We start from the raw sequence: 22,402 nt of genomic DNA on the forward strand, positions 1-22,402 counted from the left end.
CTGCTTATTTTCCAATTTGTCCGTGATACAGAATACATCCAGGTATATACAAGATAACACATTTCTACAACAGAAGATATTCTAATGCAATAAAACCACTAGTAAGAATAAGGAATCCCATAAGGATACTTCTAAAGCTTCATATTTGAAAAAAATATAATTTTTTTTAAAGCGATCCAAGTAATTTTATCAATATGGTCAACCAGCACTGATTGTTCTTTGATTGGTACGGGCATGTGCATGAGCGGTTTCCTGTAAGTCATGACAAAAATATTCCAGTCTGCATTGTGTGTGGATGTAAATAATGCAATATCCCCCACTTCAATTCACTTTTCTGACTTATTTTTTTCCTAAAATGTAGGAGTGTGTGTGTTTGGGTTTTTTGTGTGGAATTGCAATAAAAACAATATTCTTTTATTGCAGCACATCACTGAATGAGATGGTCTAGCTATATTTTTTGTCAGCTAATGGCCTTGAGATGAGAGCTAGGAGCAGGGCCACTGAAGGCGGTGAGAATATACAGCGTCAATGAGGACTGAGTCATTATTGCTTTCTTTCAGATAGAATAGAGGACAGAAACAAATTTTCCTGATGGAGTCAGACCACTGTCTACGGTATTTCTGTATAGTTACTTAGAAAGTGTCATAGGCCTCCAGGTTGTGCTCTGAAATACATTCAAGCCAGCTCCATGAACTACATCAGCCCAACCTTGTGCACAAGGTAAACTCTACTGAGAGGTGAAATATAGAGGATTTTGTGTTCGGCCTTGTGCTAATTTGGTTAGAGAGCTTCCCAGCTACAGCTGGTGCTAAGCCAGCTGGTTCGGAGCATGGCCAGAGCGAGCGGGTGGCTGTCTGCATCTTGTAAAGTAGACGTGCCCTTCTTCCATGAGAATGGCAAACAGGAGTCTACACTGTTGGGGACATGAGGTTTGGGTTGGGGGTTTTTTTTGTAAGCTTTCTGGCACTGAAAATTAGAAAGAGCGTTTTGTCTATATTCAAGCAGCGAGAATAAGGAAAGCTGTGGGTTATGTCCTCTGCATATCTCTTAACGTCATACCTATTGTGTTATGCCAATTTATACAGGCTGAAGTCTTGGAATGTAAGTGATTGATTCAAATTACAAAGTAAACAGGGGAGGAAGTTGGTGAAAACTGGTGTTATTTAGGGAAGGGCATCCTTAAAACCGTGTTGCAGTGGGAGGTTGGAGACCCAAGCATCTGCTATGTGGACAAATTTAGTTATAAAACCCGGTTCCCTTGTAGTCAGTGGAGCATACCTATCAAATCTGGGCCTTAGCTCACTTGCTTCCCATGGAGGAGTTTCATCTTGTTTGAGCAGAGCTGGAATTTTGACAGAGATGCTTGATTAGAATAAATGGAGCATTCTTATCAAATGCAGGCAACTAATGAATCCGTGGGTAAGCTCCATTAATTTCAATACAGTGCTAAATGTGTTAACTGTTATGAGAGAGAAGTTGCTGCGTATATGCACTTACCAATTTTTTTAATGCTAAATTCTAGCTGATTTTAAGTCCTTTTAAAAGTCCTTCCATAAAGCATGAGTATAACCAATGTTTTCATATTTAGAAAGGTAAATAAGCATCTGTTCTGTGGTATTAAAAACAGGAAAAATAATCTGAAAATATTTTTTGGTAGGATCTCCCATTTAAACGTGGCTTCCTTTAGTGCCTTCATTTTCAGATAAATTGTTTCAGACCCAGAGAAAATCTTTGCCAACTTTCATCACAGAAGAAATCTTGCTTTTATACAAATCCTCTTCTCTCCCCCCACCCCCCCGCCAAATAAGATTTCTGTTATGTAAGGAAACAACAACAATAAACAGCCTAAACAACAATACCATAAACAGGATGGTATATTTTGCGTTCTTATTTTACAGTGCATCATTCCCACGTATTTCCATGACTCATGTCACATCAACAAACACTAATTTAAACTCCACCTATTTTCCAAAATACTGTCACTGATAAATTTGGTCCGTGGAGTTTTAGGAAATGTAATTTCAACACAGGTTAAGTAAGTGACAAGCCAAGGACAAGAGTGTAAGAGAGTTAAAACTGGCCATTCCTCCTCTTCTTAGCACCCTTGTGAGGAGCACAAGTGATTTCACACTAAGTAATCCCGTTTACATCCAGTTAAAGAAAGTTATCTTGTCCTTTCTGTATCCACACTTTCATACGCCCCACTTCCATCCTTCTGCACTCCCTACAGAGACTTGCATCAACACAGTACTTGACAGGAAATCAAATCCCGCTGTAGGTTTTACAATAAAGGAGTAGAAGCAGGTATCAGTTGACTCGTTTAATATCTCTTGCTGGGACTTTGTCTTTCTTTAAGGATTATCTCCACTGCAAGACAACGACTGTAGTTGGGAAAAGAAAGGCTAGAGATTCCTCACAACACTTGCACTGTTCAGTGTATATACATCGACATATATAATGGATCACAGAAAAGCCGTGGCTTTGCATTGTAATGTCTTGAAAACATCCAAGTTTGGAGATTCTTCCACCTGCCTGGTAAATCTGCTCCAGTGCACTGGCCTCTTAGTGAGAAGTTTCTGCTGATGTCCAGTTTGAACATCCCAAGCTGCAGTTGGTGGCTGTTGTCCCTGGTTATACCCTCTGAAGAGTTTCTCTCCACAGTTTTTTAACTCCCCTTTATGCAGCGATGGGCTGCAATTAGATCTCTCTCTGCCTCATAACTTACATGAAACAAATCCAGCTCCTTCAACCTTTCCTTCAAGGTTTCCTTTAGGTTCCAGCTGCCATGGTGGCCTGCCGCAGAGCCCTCTCCTGCTTCTCAGCATCCTCTTGAACTGTGGAGGGGCAACCCGGACACGTTATTCCAGCTGCTGTCTTAGCAGCACGGAGTAGGGAGAGATAATAATTTTTCTTGATCTGCTGGCCATACACGTAATGTAGCCAGTTTGAGATGTGCTTTGTCTGTGCTCAGAGAGTATGCTGTTGGCTCATTTTCAGCTTGGCACCAACCTCCAGGTCCTTTCCAGCAAGGCAAAATGTCTATAAAGATACATGCACCCTTGAGGGTGGGGGGAATGCAATCTTTAAAAAGAGCAATAACTATTTCCCTCTCTGCCCTTTCAAAAAAGAAAAAAAATAATTCCCTCTGATGCCTACTTGTGAGTATATAACTGGAAAGAAAGATAATGTTGAAATGAAGAAACAACCAAAATCTGTTGTTTCAAGATATTTCCAGGTAAAGCAGAGTCTTTAAAATCAAGCAATTCCCAAATTCTATAACTATCAGTAAAAATAACATATTTGCTCCATAGTATTAAATCACAAGCTTTCCAAGAATATTTTCACAAAACATTCAAATACAAAGTTAAAATAGTAAGGAGATTGTCATTGCTGCTAATACACCAAGTCCTGTATCTGTCTACTTATTGTTACAAGAAAAATAAATAGAGCGCATAAGCCAAGCACTTTTTTTTTTTTTTTTTTTGGTATTGGTTATAAGAAAAAGATTGCTTTTTAACTCCTATTAAAAACATCCCTCAGTGGGAGTCTGTTATGTGTGAATCTTTCTGCTGAAAGGAATTTGAAAAAAACTGTAAACAGAAAACAAACCCCCTTTTGATATAAGTGAAATTTTGTTCGGTGTCGACTGCTATTAGCCGTTAGAGGCTAGGTAGGCAGAGTGGATAGATGTTTCTTGAAATCCTACATAGTATGCAGAACATGCTTTCATTGTGCTTCCTGGCATCACAAGATAATATGCCTTATTATTTGGAAAGATAATGATCAGTTCTGTTAAATCATGTTCAATCAGCTTATATAATAACACCTATATTTTGTTACTCATTTCAGATTTCAGAGACCTATGCCTTCCTACCGAGAGAAGCGGTGACACGATTTCTAATGAGCTGCTCAGAGTGCCAGAAAAGAATGCATTTAAACCCAGATGGAGCGGATCATAAAGGTAGTTTTAGTGTCAAATACTGGGATGTAAAGTCATTTTATTCTTAATACCCATTTATATTTTCCTAGCTTAAGTGAGGGTTCATAAAAATTTGGTAGACTGGAACAGTTCAATAAGATCATCTCATTTACTTAAGTTGGAAGGTAGTGAATCTTCTGCTTTCACTTAAGGATGGAGTGTAATACCATATGCGCCCTCAATAGAAAGATGGTTTTATCTGGAGGAAATAATTTATTTTGCTGTGGAAATGTTTATATGGGGGCTTAAACATAAGGAATAGATAGGGCGCATGTGCTGTAGTCATTTAGGGTAGAAGAACTCATCACTTTTCAGAGTTGGAACTTCATTTTCGTTTTTCTTCAGGAGACTTCCATCTGTACAGCCTACAAGCGATTGAAAATGCCAAAGTTAGAACTAAATGACATAACTGTCTGACTTTGACTGGGGAGTAGGCTGAAGTAGCCTCCACAATTAAAATACAACGCATAATAAATATTTTTATTGCAGATAATGGAAAACCTCCAACTTTGGTGACCAGTATGATTGATTACAACATGCCAATTACTATGGCTTATATGAAACACATGAAGCTGCAGCTACTAAATTCACAGCAAGATGAGGTAAAACCTGATATCTTTTGTTTTTCTGTTCTCCTGTGTTCTTTGGTACTTGTCTTTGTGGTAGCCAGGAAACTGAACTGAAGATGATTGTCGATCCCATCTTTATAATTTCATTGCTAAAGTAGTGAGTCTGAAACCAAACTGGGGCTGTTTGCAAGTAATCAGGTTGAGAGAAAAGGTCATGACTTACCACCCTTCCATGGTTGAGGGTAATATGCTTTACTGCTTCAAATTACCTGAAGGTGCCCTTTTACTGTCTGGACCAGCGGAAGGGGTAACGGGGGGCAGCATGGTCACCCCAGACTCAGTGCTGTGCTCAGCAGTGACTTTCATTGTCGACTTCTAGAAAGCAATACCATCAACAGCTGAAATGAATGTCATGGTGTTCTCAAGGTTAGCGGCCAGGATGCAACACATTATAGTGTGATAGATGGAAGCCCTGGCGACATCAGTTGAAATCTTTAAGGCAAAAAGCTTGATAAATAAGAGTGGGGGTTACTTTTGAAACTTTGAATAAAAAAGACAGAAAAGAAAAAAAGAAAAAGAAGTAGACTGAGAATCAAGCTTCTTCAGAGAGAATTGGAGTTGAATTGTATTTGTTTCTTCTCAAAAATTATTTTCTTTCTGTGATTTATTCAGGGATTTTCCAGATCTTAAGAAATGCTTCATCAATTGGATGGCACCTACCAAATTATTTGTAATAAACTCATTTTGCTAGAAATGTGTTCATTTACCATTTGAGCTGCCAAATAGTTAGAAGCCCAGCTACGTGCCAGCCAAAAAGCAGTTCTGCATGCTGTGTCCTTCTGCCTGACTACAAGATATTTTTTAATAAAGAAAACCTTCAAAACCAACCTTAGCAGCTGGATTAGGTCAAAGACCCTGACGGACTCCTGACTTCTGTGGAGTCAGCCAGATTTCGTTTCATAATAAGTAGATACAGGGGCTATTGGTGGAGATTTATGAATTATTCAACAGCCCATAGAACAGGGATTTCATCACTTTTCTAGAAATACCAGGATCCTTGTTTCGCTTGTGCCTTTTTCTTAATTGTGGAGGGTGTGGGGAGACATCCCCAACTCAGAGTTCTTCATGCAGAAACACAGCCTGGTCATCTTTCCCTCCTATCGAGTCTCCCCTCTGCGTTCTGCCCCTTTTCAGGGATCTGGCAGCAGGATTTCAAGCAGCAGGAGAGGAGAGGCTTTATCCCTGCAGTAGCCTTAGGAGTTAAAGGACTCCTTGGTTTTTCCACTTCTTCCCTTTGAGAATTACTCCTCCCACAAGCACTCATGCTGGATCAGGGCCACCTGCCACAGTGCTTCTACAGCCTGAATGTTTTGGTGTAGCCTTTCTGATCTGATGCCTGAAATTTTTGTTAAACCAGTTTTTCATCTAGATGAAGCAGTGGAACTGATAGGGTGGCAGCAGGAAGCACCATTGCTCCGTATCTCCCTGCCCAGCTCGGTTTTGCAGCTCTAACCTTACTGCGTATGAAATGTCTGCGGCACTGGATTTATGAAGAGAAAAGTAATTTTTCATATGTTTTAGTAATAATGTCTTTGCAGGGAAGAGCGGGCACAAGGAAAGTTCTCAAAATAATCTTTATATCTTTTCTCAAAGCAGAGTTTTGCTACGAATTTCTTTTTTCTCCAGGTTGTACATTTGTTGCACTGAGAACAAAACGACAGTGAAAATGTTATAGTACAAAGCAGCAAGATTTCTGATGCATACATTTAAACTGTTTCATGCACTTAAAAAACTTGCTTGGGTTTGTAGGAAGGCTCTGTTTCCAAGGTTTCATCAATCATATCTGTATTGTTGTGGAGGGGGTGGAATTGAGACAGGAGTAAACTTGGATCCCACAACTAGCTGGCACAGTGACTGAAAGCCTCCTAATTCTCTCATCCTCAATTCATCATTTTTAAGCGGAGGCCATCGATGAAAGGGAAACAGGCTTCATCTAAAAGGAGAACTCATCACTGTGTGGGAATTTACAGCTGTGCTGCAACCGGTGCGCAGATGCCAGTGGCTCCCAGCTCCTCTCCCCATGCCTGCGTGTCCACGCAGGTTCAGATAAATGTTTACACAGTTTGGGGAGTGAGGTGGAGATGTTCCGCAAAGTGCCGTAGACAAACACAGGCTGCCCATGCGTGTTGTTTTATACCTATGCAAGTGTTGGATAGCCAGAGAGTCTTTCCTGGGAGCCCACGCAGATTGCCTAACCTCAGAATTGGAAAACGTAAGCTGCTGCTTGCCGGTTTCTGCAGGATTCAGTAAGAAATACCACTGTGTCTTAACAGAGACACAGCCTTCCAGAAGGTCTGGGGGAGTTTGTGTTCTGATCTTGCTCTTTGAACAAGCAATGTGCCTTTTCTCTGAACCTCAGAACCAGCTTGGCATGTGCCTCGGCCCCGTCTGTCTGGGGCAGGAGGCTGGTGGGGACCACGGTTCTTGCGTGAGGGCAGTGCTCCCGTATTTGCGGCTGCTGTAACTGGGGTGCTCCCACCTTAGCTGGGCAAAGCAGACAGGTGCCCGCTAGAGAAGCTCTCATTCTTCCCTTCAGTTTTTTACAAAACTTTGAGAACAAGGTGTGTTTGTTTCGTTATTTGTCATTGTCTTGGTGAGACAGTGCAGAACGGCATCGCCTTGCGTGTTGTCCCACCCTCACTCCTGAATGGCATTCGGCAGCACCTCCTCCCCGTTCAACAAGAGTCATGTGACTGCAGGGAACTTCTCTTCCAAAACCAAGAGAAACACCCATGCAAGCTGGAAACATCACTGAGACCCAGGAGAGAAATCGATTTAAGGGCCAAGTGCTCAGAAAGAAGAAAGCAGCTGTATTGGCATCTGTAGAAATCAGTTCACAACAAATACACAGTAAATCATTTTCTAAAGATTGCTATTTTTCTAAGTCACTTCTGGTGAGCAACCCAGAAAAAACAGTTGGAATCCTGTCAGTTAAAGTTCTGTTTTTGTTTTAAAAAATGCATACATTAATTGGAAAAGTATTTTAAACTAATATCCAGGAGATACAAAGTTATCTGCCTTATTTTTCTGTATGTTCTTTAAATGGCTTTTCTTCATAACAGGAGTAATTATCTGAGAAAAGTTGTTTCTGAAAATATATCACCATGGGTTTGCGTGTTGCCTCAGCAGCGTACAGAGCAAGACTTGTGGATGCTTAATTTTTAATCTAAGAGTGCACGCATGAACTTCAGTGGGACTGAAAAAACTAAAGTTAAATATGATAAACAAGTAAACAGTTGCTGGACTAGGTCCAAAACTGTTTTGCTTTTATAATTGGGGACAAAATATTTGATCAGGACTTTTTCTTTTTGCCCTCTGCTCTCATCCCTAGTAGAGACTCTGTAATTAGACTTGATGGATAAATGATATTAAAGATGTATGAGGCAGAATAAATTTGAAGTGATTCTCATACAACTATATTACTTAGGTTTGCCATTGACTGTTGTTTGAGCATGCTCAGAACTTTTATAAGCTTTATCATTTTAATAGGCGCTTCTTTAAACACAGTAGCAGTGTAAGGGTGACATCATGACAAGGGAATTTGGTTGTGGATTCGTATTAGGTCAAGTTGCCATTCAGAAATATCTTCGTGTGAGTGGTCATCATGGCGTTACCGACCTGGCTTGGGAAAGGTAGAGGATTCAGGCAGGGAATATTGAAAGCTCTCCTCTACAAAATTTGAATAACGAGGACTTGGTGTGGAGTCTCTAGTTATTAGCCCTCTTTTGCAAGAAAGTATGGAAACAATTACGAGTGAGGTAATGGAGTATGGCAATGGAGTATCGTCAGAGTTGAACAAATTGCATTTGTCAGATTATCATATCACATAAACGCTGTGTTTTCCTTGCTCTTCTTTACGTGCTCTGCTTGTTTGCTTATATACACAAAGATTGAGCATGATTACACTCCACACCAGGTGTGGGTGAAAGGAACGGGAATGAGTGAATTGCACACATAACGTGAACAGCGCACGATGTTTTCTGACATGTCCCTGAAACTTTCCATTTGCAGGATGAAAGCTCTATAGAAAGTGATGAGTTTGATATGAGTGACTCAACTAGGATGTCCGCTGTGAACTCTGACCTCAGCTCGAATCTGGAAGAGAGAATGCAAAGTCCTCAGAACATCCAGGGCCAGCAGGATGGTAAGGCTCTCGTTTCATACAGAAAATGCGGTATTGCCTTGTCTTTTTCCCATTCTGTGCCTTCATTTAGTACCTGCTGTGTCCTTTTCTTCATAGTGTGTTTCATAAGGTAATTTGAAATGTATGTTCCCTATGTCTCAGCATGAAAAGGATGAAGTTGGGTCTTTTGCAGGTTAATTTATTTGTTGCTTAGGCAACAGGTGAGTGCTTAGACCGCTATATGTTAAGTATTATTATTTTACTATTTTTATATATGTAGCGTGACCATACACAGGCATTAAAGGAAATGAAACTCAAACCTTTCTGAGGCAACCCAGAAGGCTGAGAAAGTTGTTTTTACTGGTTGAAATGAGGGAGAGGGGTGTGACAGAAGCGTGGTTGGTTGAGAGCTAGGAATTGGGATGTGATATTCAGAAGAAAGGATGAAAAAGACAAACTTCAATAGGGAAATGTAGGTAAAAAGAAGGTAAAGCAGAATGAGCAGCATTGTAAATCCGAATGTTAATTATTTCTAGGTCAGTTATAACACAAAGCTAATTTGTTGGTGAAAGACATAGAAGTTTTACTTTGCATAGAAGATGTGTAGATGTGTTCTCTTTGATCTCAGAACAAGCTAGATCGGCCTGGTTTGGAATGAACTTTCTCCTTGGGTACGGAGCTCGCACAGAGCCTGTCCATTACAGACTGTGACAGTGGCTCATGGGTGGCACACGAATGCGCAACCCCCAAAATGCAGGTCTATTCTATTGCTATTAGAAACAACATACTGGTATTCTGTTGTTTGTTACTCTCTAATTTCCTCATTGTGTGTGCCAGTTCAGAAGTGCTTCTTACATTTCTCCTGCACGCTGAATGAATATATGGGATTTGACAGTTAAGCTGGATTCTTTCCACTTTATGGTGGAATGCTAGCTGGTAAGCTATTGAGGTGAGAACGGGTGTGCTGCATAGCTGCTGATAGGATCTGATGATGGGTAGGACCTTCTGCTGTGTTGCTTTCTGGACAAATAAAGGAGGAAGATGTCTATGATAATTTGGTAGGCCAGAGTCTAACCACAGCTGCCTTCTGTCCTAGTGTCCTCAAGCCATCACAAAATTTGTGCAACTTTTGACTTAATTTCTATCTACATATGTTCACTAAAGGAGAAGTTCAGATGCACAAGATGTAGGGAAAGCCAGTTCACTTTCCTGTTGAAGTTTGACTTTTCAGGGCTAATATATTCTAATAATACTGCTAAGTTAGGGTTTTCAGGGATACTTTGGAAGGTGCCATTTTTATGTATCTGGCTTTCGCTGCAAAACTGTGCTTTAGAGGTTTTTGCTTACCTATATAGTCAATCTGTTTCACATATTTAGAGTGTTTCTTAGGAGTAATTGTGTGCATGTGTGTGTCTGAAATAAAAATTATAGCTCAGTACAGCAACCTGTGAAGAAATGCCTGTCATACATGTCTTAATACCTGCTGCAACCAGATTCAAGTGCCACATCTAATCATATTAGAGCATAAGTATGAACAATAAAATGCTGCAAATCTGTCACTTGCTATTTCAAATGTATGGGAAATAAATGCACTGTGGTCTTTGAACTGCAGGTAGTGTGATCTTACAGAATTGCTTTAAATCTCTCAGTTTTCCTTCCGTTTCTCCCAGATGGTATTTGCTCACCTTCCTAAGGCAATCCTATTTTTTTGCTGCAGCTTCTGGCTAAAGCATCTGCTGATAGAGAGATTTGAAATAGCAGCTCTTCCTGCTTCATGGTTTTCCTGTGCTAGCTGTTGTCAGGTGGCAAACCTGAGTGTGGCTAGGTATAGCAACACAGCTTTTTCAGAGATGGGAGAAGAGGCTGAAGGAGGAACTGAAAGACATTACAGAAGGGAGGAGGGGAAGAAGAATGATAGGAGAGAGCAGGAAAAAATAAGGTTGGAAGAAAGTAATGAACACGGGGACAAAGGGATGGAAGTGGGAACAGGAAGGAGGGAGGACAAAAGAGAACTTAAGGGAACTTAGCAGTGCAATCCCTTTTGCCCTCACAGCCTTCACTGTACAATTTTATGAATTTAATACTTAATTATAACACATGCACACCAAAAATATCACCTAAGCATGAATATGTGTGTCTGAAGCGAGTCCTGCCCTCTTCCCTCAAACTATTCTATATATCCATGAGAATTTATGCCAGCCACCACATTCAATCTACAGATGAAGACACTTGGCATTTGGCTTATCTGAAATGTCTTTGGTGCATTCTGGCAGGTGAAAACTTACTGCTGTGGAAGGTTGCCTTTGCACACATGGCTGGGCATGGTGTTTGTGGTGGAATGAGACAGCACAGGTCTTCTGCTGCCCCAAGCATACCCTCACTGGGAGAATGATTTGCTAATGGGAATTATTAGGAAAACTGCTGCCTAGGGTGGATTAGTGATAGCTCCAGTGTGCCTAGAGGTGCTGTGCTGTATCACTATGCTTACCTGGCTTTCCATATAAGGAAGCGTGAGAATATTTTGGGACGTCTATCGAGTTTTTTTCCATGGCTTTGAACTGATTTGGTACTAGGATATAAACAGAGTTCATGTACCCTAGAGGAATGCAACAGTGAGCTCGGCCACGCCACTGAGGGATGGATGGAGACATCCCTTCTAGTTCAGTTTATCGGAGCGTAGTGGAATGCTGACACTTTCTACATAGAAGGAATAAGATTCTTTCATACCCTCTTCCCTTGGGGCTATACCTGCATCATATTCAGACAGGCATTTGGCTTTGGGACTCCATTGCAGAGCTCACATGAGAAAATGTGTCCTGAGGTTTCTCAATATCTTCCGGTCTAGTACTCTGTGTTCTGTTTCTCATGATTAGATTGTTTGAACATATATAGAGTAACGGCAAATATGAGAGCAACTCACAGTATCAGCTGAAAGCAACAGACTTCACCCAGAAATGTCATGGCAGGTAGGAAAAATGCTGGGAAGGAGGGCACGGAGAGGGAAGATGTGTGTTTTCTCATGGTAGTTGGGTGCTGGTACCGGGACAAAAGTCCTGGGCTCTGCAAATGTACCGAGGCTTCCTAAAATTCCTTGTATAAAGCATATTAGATTGAAAGTGAATAGGGAATTGCGGAAGAAATGAAAAGTAAGAAGAGTTGGTGAATTGTATCCATAGTACTGAAGTCGTCACAATACTAGGAAGGACATTTCTCACTTTAAATTAGCCTTTGTACACTTTTAAATAACAGGCCTTGAGTCACACCTGCTGGTGAATGGCTGAAAATAGCATCCTGAGCACCTGCAGGGCTGCTGCAGCGAAGAGGGAGGAGTTGGAAAAGAGCTGCCGCTCTTCCCTGGGGAGTTAGGAAAGGAAAGCAGCTCTAATTTGCGATCGGTTCATTCCCCAGCTGGGAATGGGGTAGGGCTATCTGGTTACCAGTGCCTCAGAGCTGCTTTCCCTAGCAGCCAGCTGGATAATAGGGCTGCAAATTGCTTGTGCGTTCCTTTCTCTTTTGCACCCTCTCCCCTTGCTTGCCCCTAATTTCTTGCCTGCCCCTGTTTTCTTGCTTCCCTATACCTGCTACAGCTCTCTTGCCCTAAGCTGGTTCTTTGGAGCGAGCCCTGCGTACCACTCATCCACAGGCAAAGCTCCCACTTGAGAGCTGTCTTTAATTCTCTTTTCTCCTAATAACACTCTAGGGACCCTGATGTGGCTGGATCTTTTGCCCTTGTCTCAGACCACAGACAGCAGGCAAGGTTTGCAAACTGAGTTGGAAATAAAGGAGCTTGTCCTTTTTTAATTAGTGCCTCAACCTGTACAAAAATGATTTTTGTAGTGAAAACTGACTTTGAGATAGGTCTGTCAGAGGGGCAACAAGAGCTTCTACCCTGAGGGAAAATGGGACTCTCATTGCCCTCGCCTGTTAGCTGGAGCCCTGTGCAGAACGGCTGAGTGCGTTTGCTCCCTCGCTGTGGTGGTTCATTACTTACCAAGACCTGAGAGAGGTGTAGGGGGATGCTCTGATTAGAGGAAATTAAGAACATGCACAACTCTAGAAGTAACAAGAGCTAGGTATAAATTTTGTGTTGAATTTTTTGTTTGTTTTCATTATGTGAGCTCTCAAATAAAAATCAGGGATGAGACTGGTTGACTAACAGTGCAAGATGCAGAATTAATTTGTTTGCAGTATTTCTCACCGTACTGAGGTACACAAAAACATATCAATGCTTTATCTGGATTTGGGTGGAGGGACTATGTTCTTTTCAATCTAGTTTTTAGAAAATGATAGTTACATGTTTATACGTATTTATATAGAACTCCCCCTTACAGGCACTGTATGGAGCCTGTGCTTATAGCAGCTAGCTATGACAAAATATGTCACAATTCAACCTTTGACAGGGGTTGTGCTATGATCTTAGATGATGCATGATTACAAATAAGCTTTTCCTGATTGTATTTTTTTCCAATTTATATAAAATTTAGCAATAGTACTGTAATGCATTGGAAAGCTATGCCTTCAAGTAGTTTGTGGTCATTTGGATGGGGCGAGTTCTCTTTCCCTGGCATGTTCAAGTTGCCAGACTTTCCACAATGTAGATGTAGGAGATGTGGTTGTTCATGTTAACTATTCCCTTCACTCATTTGGCGTTTGTGGTAGATACAAGTATTGGAGTCAGTCATCTAAATACCTGTTTGCTGCATCGGAGCTATAATCTTTACTCAACAGCTTTACCTGAAACAAGTAACATTAGCTGATTAAGTTGTCAAAACTGTCTGTCTGTGCAAGGGTGCAGAGTTTGCTGTAACCAGCCTTGCTGTCGGTTTGCGCTCTCTGAACTGAGTGCAAGCCAAGCGTTTAATCCATCTTCCCATTCTCAACTGGTTGTACTGTCGTAATTCTTTCTGCTTTTGTCTTTATTCCACTAAAACCTGGACTCCCTGTCTTAAAACACTGACTTTTCTTTTTCCACAAAGTAATTGAAGTGAGATGGATGAGTTGGAACACCAACTGCAGGCCAAAGTGAGGACAGATTGGTGAAGGAGCATATTGGAGTAAATCGTCTCTGCTGTTGCCTGTGTTTCAGCCTTGCTCTTGATGTTGAGTCAAGCGAGTGGTAACAAAGCCAACATGAGAGCAGACGATTCCCAGCGCTAAACCCATGGCAAGCTTTTTGCTGCTAATTAAGAATTTTCAGTAGAAATGATATTTTACATTAATTTACAAAATTAACTTACATTAATGGGTATTGTGCCTTGAATTTCTGTTCAAGCACTGAAAGGTTTTACAAATATGCTTGTTTTATATGAGGTCTAAGCCCACTTGACTTCATATAATTCCACTAAGCCCACTAAAGACTAGCTGAAATGTTTGCAGAGTTTGGGTGTCTTTTACTTAAAAGCTTGACTTCAGGCTTCAAAACAAAGCACCTGACATTTCTGTGGTATATGGGATGGAGTGAAATTACCACATGAAGCCATAAAGCTGTAATAAAAATATTAAAAATAAAATAAAAAGTAGCCTGCCTACATGCAACCTCATATACTTTTACAAAGCCTTTTCATTTTGGGGATTTTCTGTGGCTTGACTAGGTTTATTTGCAAATTGTAGATCAATACTAACAAACACAGCTATACTGCTATAAAAATTGCTTATTATGCTTACAAATTATACAAGACATTGGACACGCAAAGTTAATAGGCATTTTACTCTAAAGCAAAAGGTAATTTTTGCTAAATAGTGAGGGTTGGGGCTGATTAAGAATGAAGGAGGTAGCACTGTTAGCTTATAAAGAGTATAGAAAAACAAATGCTACTGTGCTTTTTTTTTTTTTTTTTTGAAGTGGCAGACCATGTAAAATTACATTCGAGCTAGGGCCAGGAGAGCTGACTGAATTTTGTGATAAATTCAGACCTTCCAGTCTTACTCGAGCCAGTGCAACTTGCTCACTTCTGATGACTAAGGGTGAAACAATAAAGACTAGCCCAGAGATCTTAGATACCGGCCTGTCTCATGGCAGTGGAAAAGAGGAGTACAGTAACATCCAGGCAATGCCAGCAGTACAGCATCACAGTCTTTTGTGATGTTGCTCTAAATTCCCTGAAGAGGAAAGCCCGCCTATATGAACAGGTTCTACCTTTCCCCTATCCTGGGAGACAGAGCAGAGGCTGGATGAGTGCAACAACCGCGTCCCAAAGACGAGGGCTGAGACAAGCTGGCAAGAGAGAATGAGGAAGGTCTCTGCTTCGGCTGCCCGGCAATCTGTTGTGAGGATAAGCAAAGGTCTCCGGTCTCTGCAGCTGTCGATCTGCCACCTTTTGCAAGCACCAGCGTCATTACTGAATACAGCAAAAGACAGCACAGTCGCATACGCGTGTTTCTGAGTAAGTCTATGGGCTGTGCTAAATGTTATCTTACGTCAAAATCACAAAGGTTTCTTCAGACAGGGGGTTAGTTATAATATATTGCCCTATCTGAGAAAATCAGTATCGTCTTCACCTAAGCAGAGTTAAAGTGGACCTGAGAACCTGGCATATAGTACTAGTAGTATTTTGCTGCAGTGGCGCTACACCTGGGGTGATTTGGCCCATCAGATTTGCTCTGATGTAATATTATTTGCATAAACCAATAAATTTAAGAAAGAGGAAGAAGATGGTGAAACAAGAACAGAAAGCCAGAGAGTTGTGGAAATCTAGTTTCAGTGGCTTGTTAATGGCTTCTTTAGAGATGATAGCCTGTCAGTGCAAAAGGCACTACGAGTGACACTGTAATGACACTTGAGCAGTGTTACGATGTCAGTGATAATGTATCATACTGAGCCTGGGCAAGAGCTTGAAATGTTGGTCCAGCTGCGTTAGAAACTTTCAGTCCTTAACATCATTAAGGAGCACTGGGTGGAATTTTCAGCAAATCAAGTATTTTAATGTACTGGCTGCTGACAAGGCAGCTGGTATGTGCATTGTCATCAGAATCCTGAGCTGATATATGAGGCACTTCCATTGTACGACAGATGAAAATCTTCCTTTGACTCTCTATACAGCTCAAATGTGATAAGAATTAAGCATCAGTGTCTCCCCATGGAGAGTACTTCTTCCTTCCTCCAGATTAATGGAAGGAACTTCCAGAACTTCACTAACTCAGTAGACTTGCCTAATCGAAGGTCTCAAGCTAGGATTTGGACATGAGCACCCCTCTCACTGAAGTGTAGCAAGTGGATTACTTTTAAGATGGACTCTTTTAGTATGTAGAGTTACTGTATTTCTCCCCCCGCTCCATTTTACTTCCGCATGTCTTCTTGCATCTTTTAATAACTTGTGTTCTTTTTTTGACACGTCTTTGTTTTTTATCTCGTACTGTAATTTGCTTTAGAGACTAAAATATTATTAAACATGAATTATGCATTGAGCAGACTCTCTGCTAGAGTCTGACTGGTCTGTTGTAACCAGAGAACAATCCTGTTTCCCGCACCACCCTCCCAGCTGCACAACTGTCACTTTCTATTACGCTTGCCTTGAACAATTGAGTGTGGCTTGTAATGACAATAATTGCCTCAAAATTGTTTGTCATGTTTGCCTTGTTAGCAACAAACTACTAACTGTTGGTTACAATCAAGTTCTCAGCTATTACTCCATAATTACATCAGGGAATACTTGCAGCCAATAATAGCTGAGAAATTAGAATTATCTTTTCACAAGTAATGCTAAAATGCTTGCAGATCATTCACTCTATTCACAGCCATTCTTTTTTACATCAGCGATCTCCTGGTAAGTGAAGCCTACTCCTGAGTAAAAGGCTAGCTGCAGACCTGTATTCTTTTGCACCTTCAAAACAGGTCTGCGGGTTGCATCGGTGGTGTACAGGTCCCCTATCAATAGATATTTCGCTTTGGCAATACTGCTGACCAACCGAGCTATCTCTTCCTTACGCAGGTACTGAAGGGAGCCAATTTGCTTTTGATTTCAGTATGCAAACCCTTGTAACTAAGCCTAGGAGGATTTCTGAAAGTGCTGGTTTGGGTTTGGTTGATTTTCTTTGTTCTTTTCCCTTATCTTTCAGCCTTTCCCCTCCCATGTCTCTGTAACATCAAAATTAAGGAGGGGCATTCAGGTATAGGGATTTAGTTTTGCTTTCCAGTACACATGCATTACCCAGTTTACCCTTTCATACATACCAGTTGACTTTAGCAGAGACTATGAGCGCAGATTGCTTGATTTAATTTATCTACTTCCTTACAGTATAGGTAGAGTTCTTTTCATAACTACTACTAAAGTGCATGCTAGGCATTGATTCCACTTTTCTGTTATGTTTAATATAGAATGATATAATAGAGCATTTTTATTTCCCTAAAAGGAATGTAGAACAATGTGCTTTAAAGAAGATTAAATTTAGCCATTAATTCTTCACTGTGTTATATTTTAATTAAGGAAGCTATTCATTTTTTTTTCTGAACAGGAAATTCCCTGGAGACACTGGGATCTCTTGTGAAAGATTTTTTTTTAATGGAAATTTCTTGAAAGTGTTTCTTGTTTGATAAAATATTTGTAATACTGAAAGCTGAAAATTAGGAGTAAATTTTTAATCAAATGCAAATCATTTGATTACAAAAAAGAGTAGTACTTTTTCAGCACCATAGAGTTTTGTAATATTTAACACATAGGAAGTGGTTATATATATATTTTCCTGATATCCGTGTTTTCAAATAGTTGATTTAATGTTGCCAAATAGTAACCATATTTGTTACTCTGAGGCAGAGGGACACTCTCTCTCTGGCACTTTTTAATAGCAGGATGGAAGAAATGGTATAATCATCCTGAAAGGTTCAGGGTAGACTGAGCTCCAGCGGTGTCCTCCAAGTATTGGTGAATGCTGGCGGCCTGGTTGTTGTGAGAAAGATGGGAGTGATGGTTTGCGGGTCGACTGGAGGCAGAAAAATACAACAATTACATTTAGCATCAACACAGATTAAAACACAGCCAGGCTTTTTTACAAGTTTATTTAGCACTTGGTGACTGGTTAACAGCTTGCTGGGAGATGTGTGTCTCTACTGCTGCCTGCCAGGTGGGCGCTGAGCAGTGCTGCTCACTGAAGGAGCACCCTTCCAGACAGACAGACAGACTTTAGTAGCTACTCAAACCCACTCTGGGAAAAGATGCGAAGGAGCACACCCTATTTAGTTGCCTTTGTGGGCTGTACGGTGTGTGAGAAACCAACCCAGAACCTCAACTGTAAGGGTTGGCGTTACCATTAGAATAAATTCAGATAAAAGCTAACATAAAGGAAGAATCCAAATTTATATCATACACAATTTTCAGACTTAGGTGCAAGGAAAGGAAATGAAGAGAAATTGATGCCTTAGGTGAGCTCCAAGCTTTTCTCCATTTCCATCAGATAACAACTCATTGGTGTGCTAGTCTTGCAGCTGGAATGTGATTTTCCAGCAGAAATACTGCCCTGAGATCAATCTCTACTGCAGAAGTTCCTGGTTATGGGGATAGTTGCATCTTTGTATCTTAAGTCCTTCCTCAGTGCTCCAGTTTCATTTCAGCATTTTTATAAGCCTGCTTTCTCGTGAAATGAATCAAGGAGTCAGCTTAACGCGTCTCCGAGAGAACTAGTGACTGCTTCTACCGAACTTCTAGCAGCCCTGATGTCCTGTGTGCTTTACTGAGTAGAGTTGTTTTGTATTTGTTGCCTTGTATTAACAAGGCAGAGTGATCCTTGTTAATAACCGTCCTGGATCCCTGCTATAAACAAACTGTTAAACATGCGTAAAAGGAACAATTACTTCTGACTGGAAGGTGGAGTTCAAACCTCTGTGTTCAGCTTTTCACACTCTGAAACTTGGATTTCACATAAGCATCGACATTGGCATGGAGATTTAAATGAGATCATAAACCAGAATAAAGCATGCGGTTCACTAGCAGCTTTTAAATAAGGCAACAGTAATAGGTACTTTGGGGCAATAATTGATTAGAAAATTTGATTTTGTGCTTTGGGAAACACTGTGATAAAACCATGATATCAACAGACTAGTCTAAATTCTTAGGGGTGATAATTGCTATTACTGCTTTGCTGGGAAATTAGGAGATACAGACAGGGAATAGGGTGTTTTTTTCTTTCTCTGCAAAGAAAACAAAATAGAGAGATGACATTTCAGTTACACAAAGTTACCGTTCCAAGAAGATCCAAAATATGACGCATACTAAAATTTTAATGACTTAATTGCGAAGACATGCAGTGGGTTTGTTACGTCACACTGCTTAAGCGTCTCTTGGATGGTTATTCTGAAGGGAGCTGATGCTGCAGCCTGTCAAAGAGAGGATGAAGAGACAGAACTACAAGACTTCAGAAATTTTAATGTGAATTACCTGCAATGGGAGAAATAGGCCCTCTTCAAGAGGAGGTGGTACAAACAGTGAGAACAGCCAGGTGGTCTAGAGGGGCAGAATGTAAATGGAAGCAACCAGTGCTGTCAAATCTCTTTTAAGAGGACTCCTTGTATGTGTATGAAGAATTGATAAATAATCTTTGAATAGTTTAAAGGTCTGTATACATCTTCTTTACCAAAGAAAACTAGGATTTCTGTCTGTCTAAAAGCAATTGGTAATTTTTAAAAAATATCCCTCTCAGTTAACTGTCCAAGGACCATATTTTTATGAAACGTTGCAAAGAACTTTGAGATTTAGTGACTTGGCTTTTGGAAATTGTATCCAGCACGATCATGTCCAAAATATATGGGTGCAATGAAAACTTTACTAAAATCAATGGTGAGGATTTCTACAAACTCCAGTGGAGACGAGGTTTCATCCTTCATGTTTTCGTAAGAGGTTCTGGGTAGTTGAACTAATCCTAAAGTGGTTCATATGGGTGCTGAAATTGCTACTGGTGCTTTAATTAAACCATCAGTGAGTGAGCCAAGCTCTGTCTGTGTTCCTGTATCTTCCTTTCTTCTTCCTGCTACATTTCTGCGATGCTTTACTAGTTATATGTGCTCTCTAGGAACTGTGCATCAGTTCCTGGATCAGACTACAATCCCCGGTTATTCCTGTACACCTGTAGTCACAGACTTGCAGTTGCACATGTTGTTATAGGTCCTGCAAATATGCCCTGTTTTAATTAAAAGCATGGATGTTGTAAAGCCTATTAGAAAGGACACGTATTTTGCTGTTCTCTGAATCAGCTACTCAGCAGCATGCTTCCATTCAGTCCCTGGGAAAAAAGGGCCTAAAATGATTGCTTACTCAAGGAGGTGGGGAAATGGTGGTGACAGCATTAAAAGGTTTGTGGTATGGGTGGATTTTGAAGAGTAGGATGATAGACTGGCCAAGTTCTCCACAGTAATTTAAGAAAGAGGGTTCTATGGTGTTTCTTGAACTTAATTCTTTCTGTTGGCATTGTAAAGTGCTGATTTCAATAGAAGCTTACTTAAATGCAGCTTTGCAAAGGACAGGGTGGACATGGGGAAAATGATTATTTTTTCTCAGAAACGATTCTTCACCACCTAGGAAACCGTGTACACTCCTAGCCTTTTACAGGCTGCTCCAACACCGCCATGCCCATGCAGAAGAACAGGTTCCTTTCAGAAAGAGCTTCTGCTTCCATTGGATGGGTAGTGGTATCCTATTAGTCTTTGCTGTTTCTTGGACCCTCTTTCAGTGTACTCCCTGGTTTTGAGAAGTCCAGCTGGTAGGCTGTGGGGCAGTTCTGTTCTATCTACGGCTTTTTTTTTTTTTTTTTTTTTTTAGGATGGCTTTGATGTCTTCTAGGGAATCTGCTGTATTTGCAGGTGCTTGGTACGAGCCTCTGGGAGTAGAAGAGGATGCTGCAATGTGACTTCAGTGGGGAGGACAACTAGGGTGTCCCAAATCAGGCATATGGCCCACCTAACTAGCATACTGTAATACAACAAAAGCCCATTGCTTCTTAGCTGAAGTTACACAAGTAACAGGTGAGCTGGCTAACACCTGGGTATGAACAAACCGGCTAGTAAGTCCCCAAACCTAACTGACCATCAAGTACAGACGGATGATGGAGAGAGCAGGTGTTAGCAGTACCAATATCCGGGTTTTTTTCTTTGTGTACAGTTAGAACGGAAATAACTATCTGGTTTTTAAACTGTTCTTACCCTGCAGAGTAAATTTTTCTGAATAATAATGAGTTTCTTTAAAGATATTCCTGTCTTGTGGGTTAGGAAGAAATCTAGTCTCCCATGCTATCTGACTACCTCTTGGGAATACTGCAATTATCTACACTTTGAACCTGAATGAAAGAAATGAGGATAAAAGCACTGTCCTGACTCCTCCATTATTTCTGCTGAGAGTGAAAACTGTCCCCCTTCAGCACCCTTCAAGGCAGGGAAATTTTACTTTGCTTTCTTTCCTATGTGAGAATGCAGTGGATGCCTTACTGTTTGTTTCTCCCTGGCTGTACACACAGACGTGAACAGAAATCAGTTCTGACGAAAAATCCAGAGAGTAGAGGGTTAGGAAGGCTGCTTAGGGAGTAGCAGAGATTGAGCTTGCCAGCTTGCCAAGTTATTTTTCCAGCAGCATTTGTTAAAAATAAAGTTAGCATTGAGTTGTATGTTGGCCCTGTTGTATATTTCATTACACAATATGGATCAAGCACGAAACTAATTCCAGTGTACACAGAAGTATCTATTACTAGGAATAGATTTTCTATTTGTATGTTTCATAACCGTATTTATAAATCTGTATTTCTTTTATCACATATATATCACTTTCTATAGTTATCTATTTCTAAGTAAACTGAAATGATCACTGAAGAGAGGCAGAGCTTTATGGCATGGGAATCTGTTATTAAGCAGATGATACATTTTCCTGTGTTCTAATTAGAGACCATCTCAGAGAGTTCAGAAATACCATGGGCCTGAATTTCTAGAAGAGACAATTCTGTGAAGGGTAAATCCAACCAGATCAGTATAGAATCATAGAATAGTTTGAGTTGGAAGAGACCTTTAAAGGCCATCTAGTTGAACCCCCCCTACAATGATCAGGGACATCTTCAACTAGATCAGGTTGCTCAGAGCCCTGTCCAGCCTGACCTTGAATGTTTCCAGGGATGGGGCCTCTACAACCTCTCCAGGCAACCTGTTCCTCATAGTAAAAAATTTCTTCCTTATATTTAGTCTGAATCTACCCTCTAGTAGTTTAAAACCATTGCCCTTTGTCCTGTTGCTGCAGCCCCTATTAAAAAGTCTGTCCCCGTCTTTCTTCTAAGCCCCCTTTAAGTATTGAAAGGCTACAATAAGGTCTTCCTGGAGCCTTCTCTTCTCCAGGCTGAACAACCCCAACTCTCAGACTTTCTTCACAGGAGAGGTGCTCCAGCCCTCTGACCATTTTCGTGGCCTTCCTCTGGGAGTGGCTCCAAAAGGTCCATGTCTTTCCTGTGCTGGGGATTCTAGAACTGGACGCAGTACTCCAGGTGGGTTGTCATGAGAGCAGAGGGGCAGAATCCCCTCCCTCGACCTGCTGGTCACACTTCTTTTGGTGCAGCCCAGGATACGGTTGGTTTTCCGGGCTGCCAGCGCACATTACCGGCTCATGTACAGCTTTTCATCCACTAGTACTCCCAAGTCCTTCTCTGCAGAGCTGCTCTCAATCCCTTCATCCACCAGCCTGTACTGATACCAGGGGTTGCCCCCACCCAGCT

The 22,402-nt window shown here is 40.9% G+C and overlaps 1 protein-coding gene across 5 annotated transcripts in view; it reads left to right on the top strand.

Moving 5' to 3' along the window:
- Positions 1-22,402, top strand: part of NOL4 (nucleolar protein 4) — a 200,650-nt gene that overhangs the window by 43,146 nt on the left and 135,102 nt on the right. For all 5 annotated transcript variants that reach the window (XM_075744150.1, XM_075744151.1, XM_075744152.1 and 2 more), the window contains exons 3-5: positions 3,850-3,961; positions 4,469-4,581; positions 8,620-8,752. In XM_075744150.1, coding sequence (XP_075600265.1) covers positions 3,850-3,961; positions 4,469-4,581; positions 8,620-8,752 — 358 coding nt within the window. The remainder of the gene's footprint in view (positions 1-3,849; positions 3,962-4,468; positions 4,582-8,619; positions 8,753-22,402) is intronic.

This window comes from Balearica regulorum, chromosome 2 (assembly GCF_011004875.1).
Source record: "Balearica regulorum gibbericeps isolate bBalReg1 chromosome 2, bBalReg1.pri, whole genome shotgun sequence".
In the NCBI taxonomy this organism is placed as follows: Eukaryota; Metazoa; Chordata; class Aves; order Gruiformes; family Gruidae; genus Balearica; species Balearica regulorum.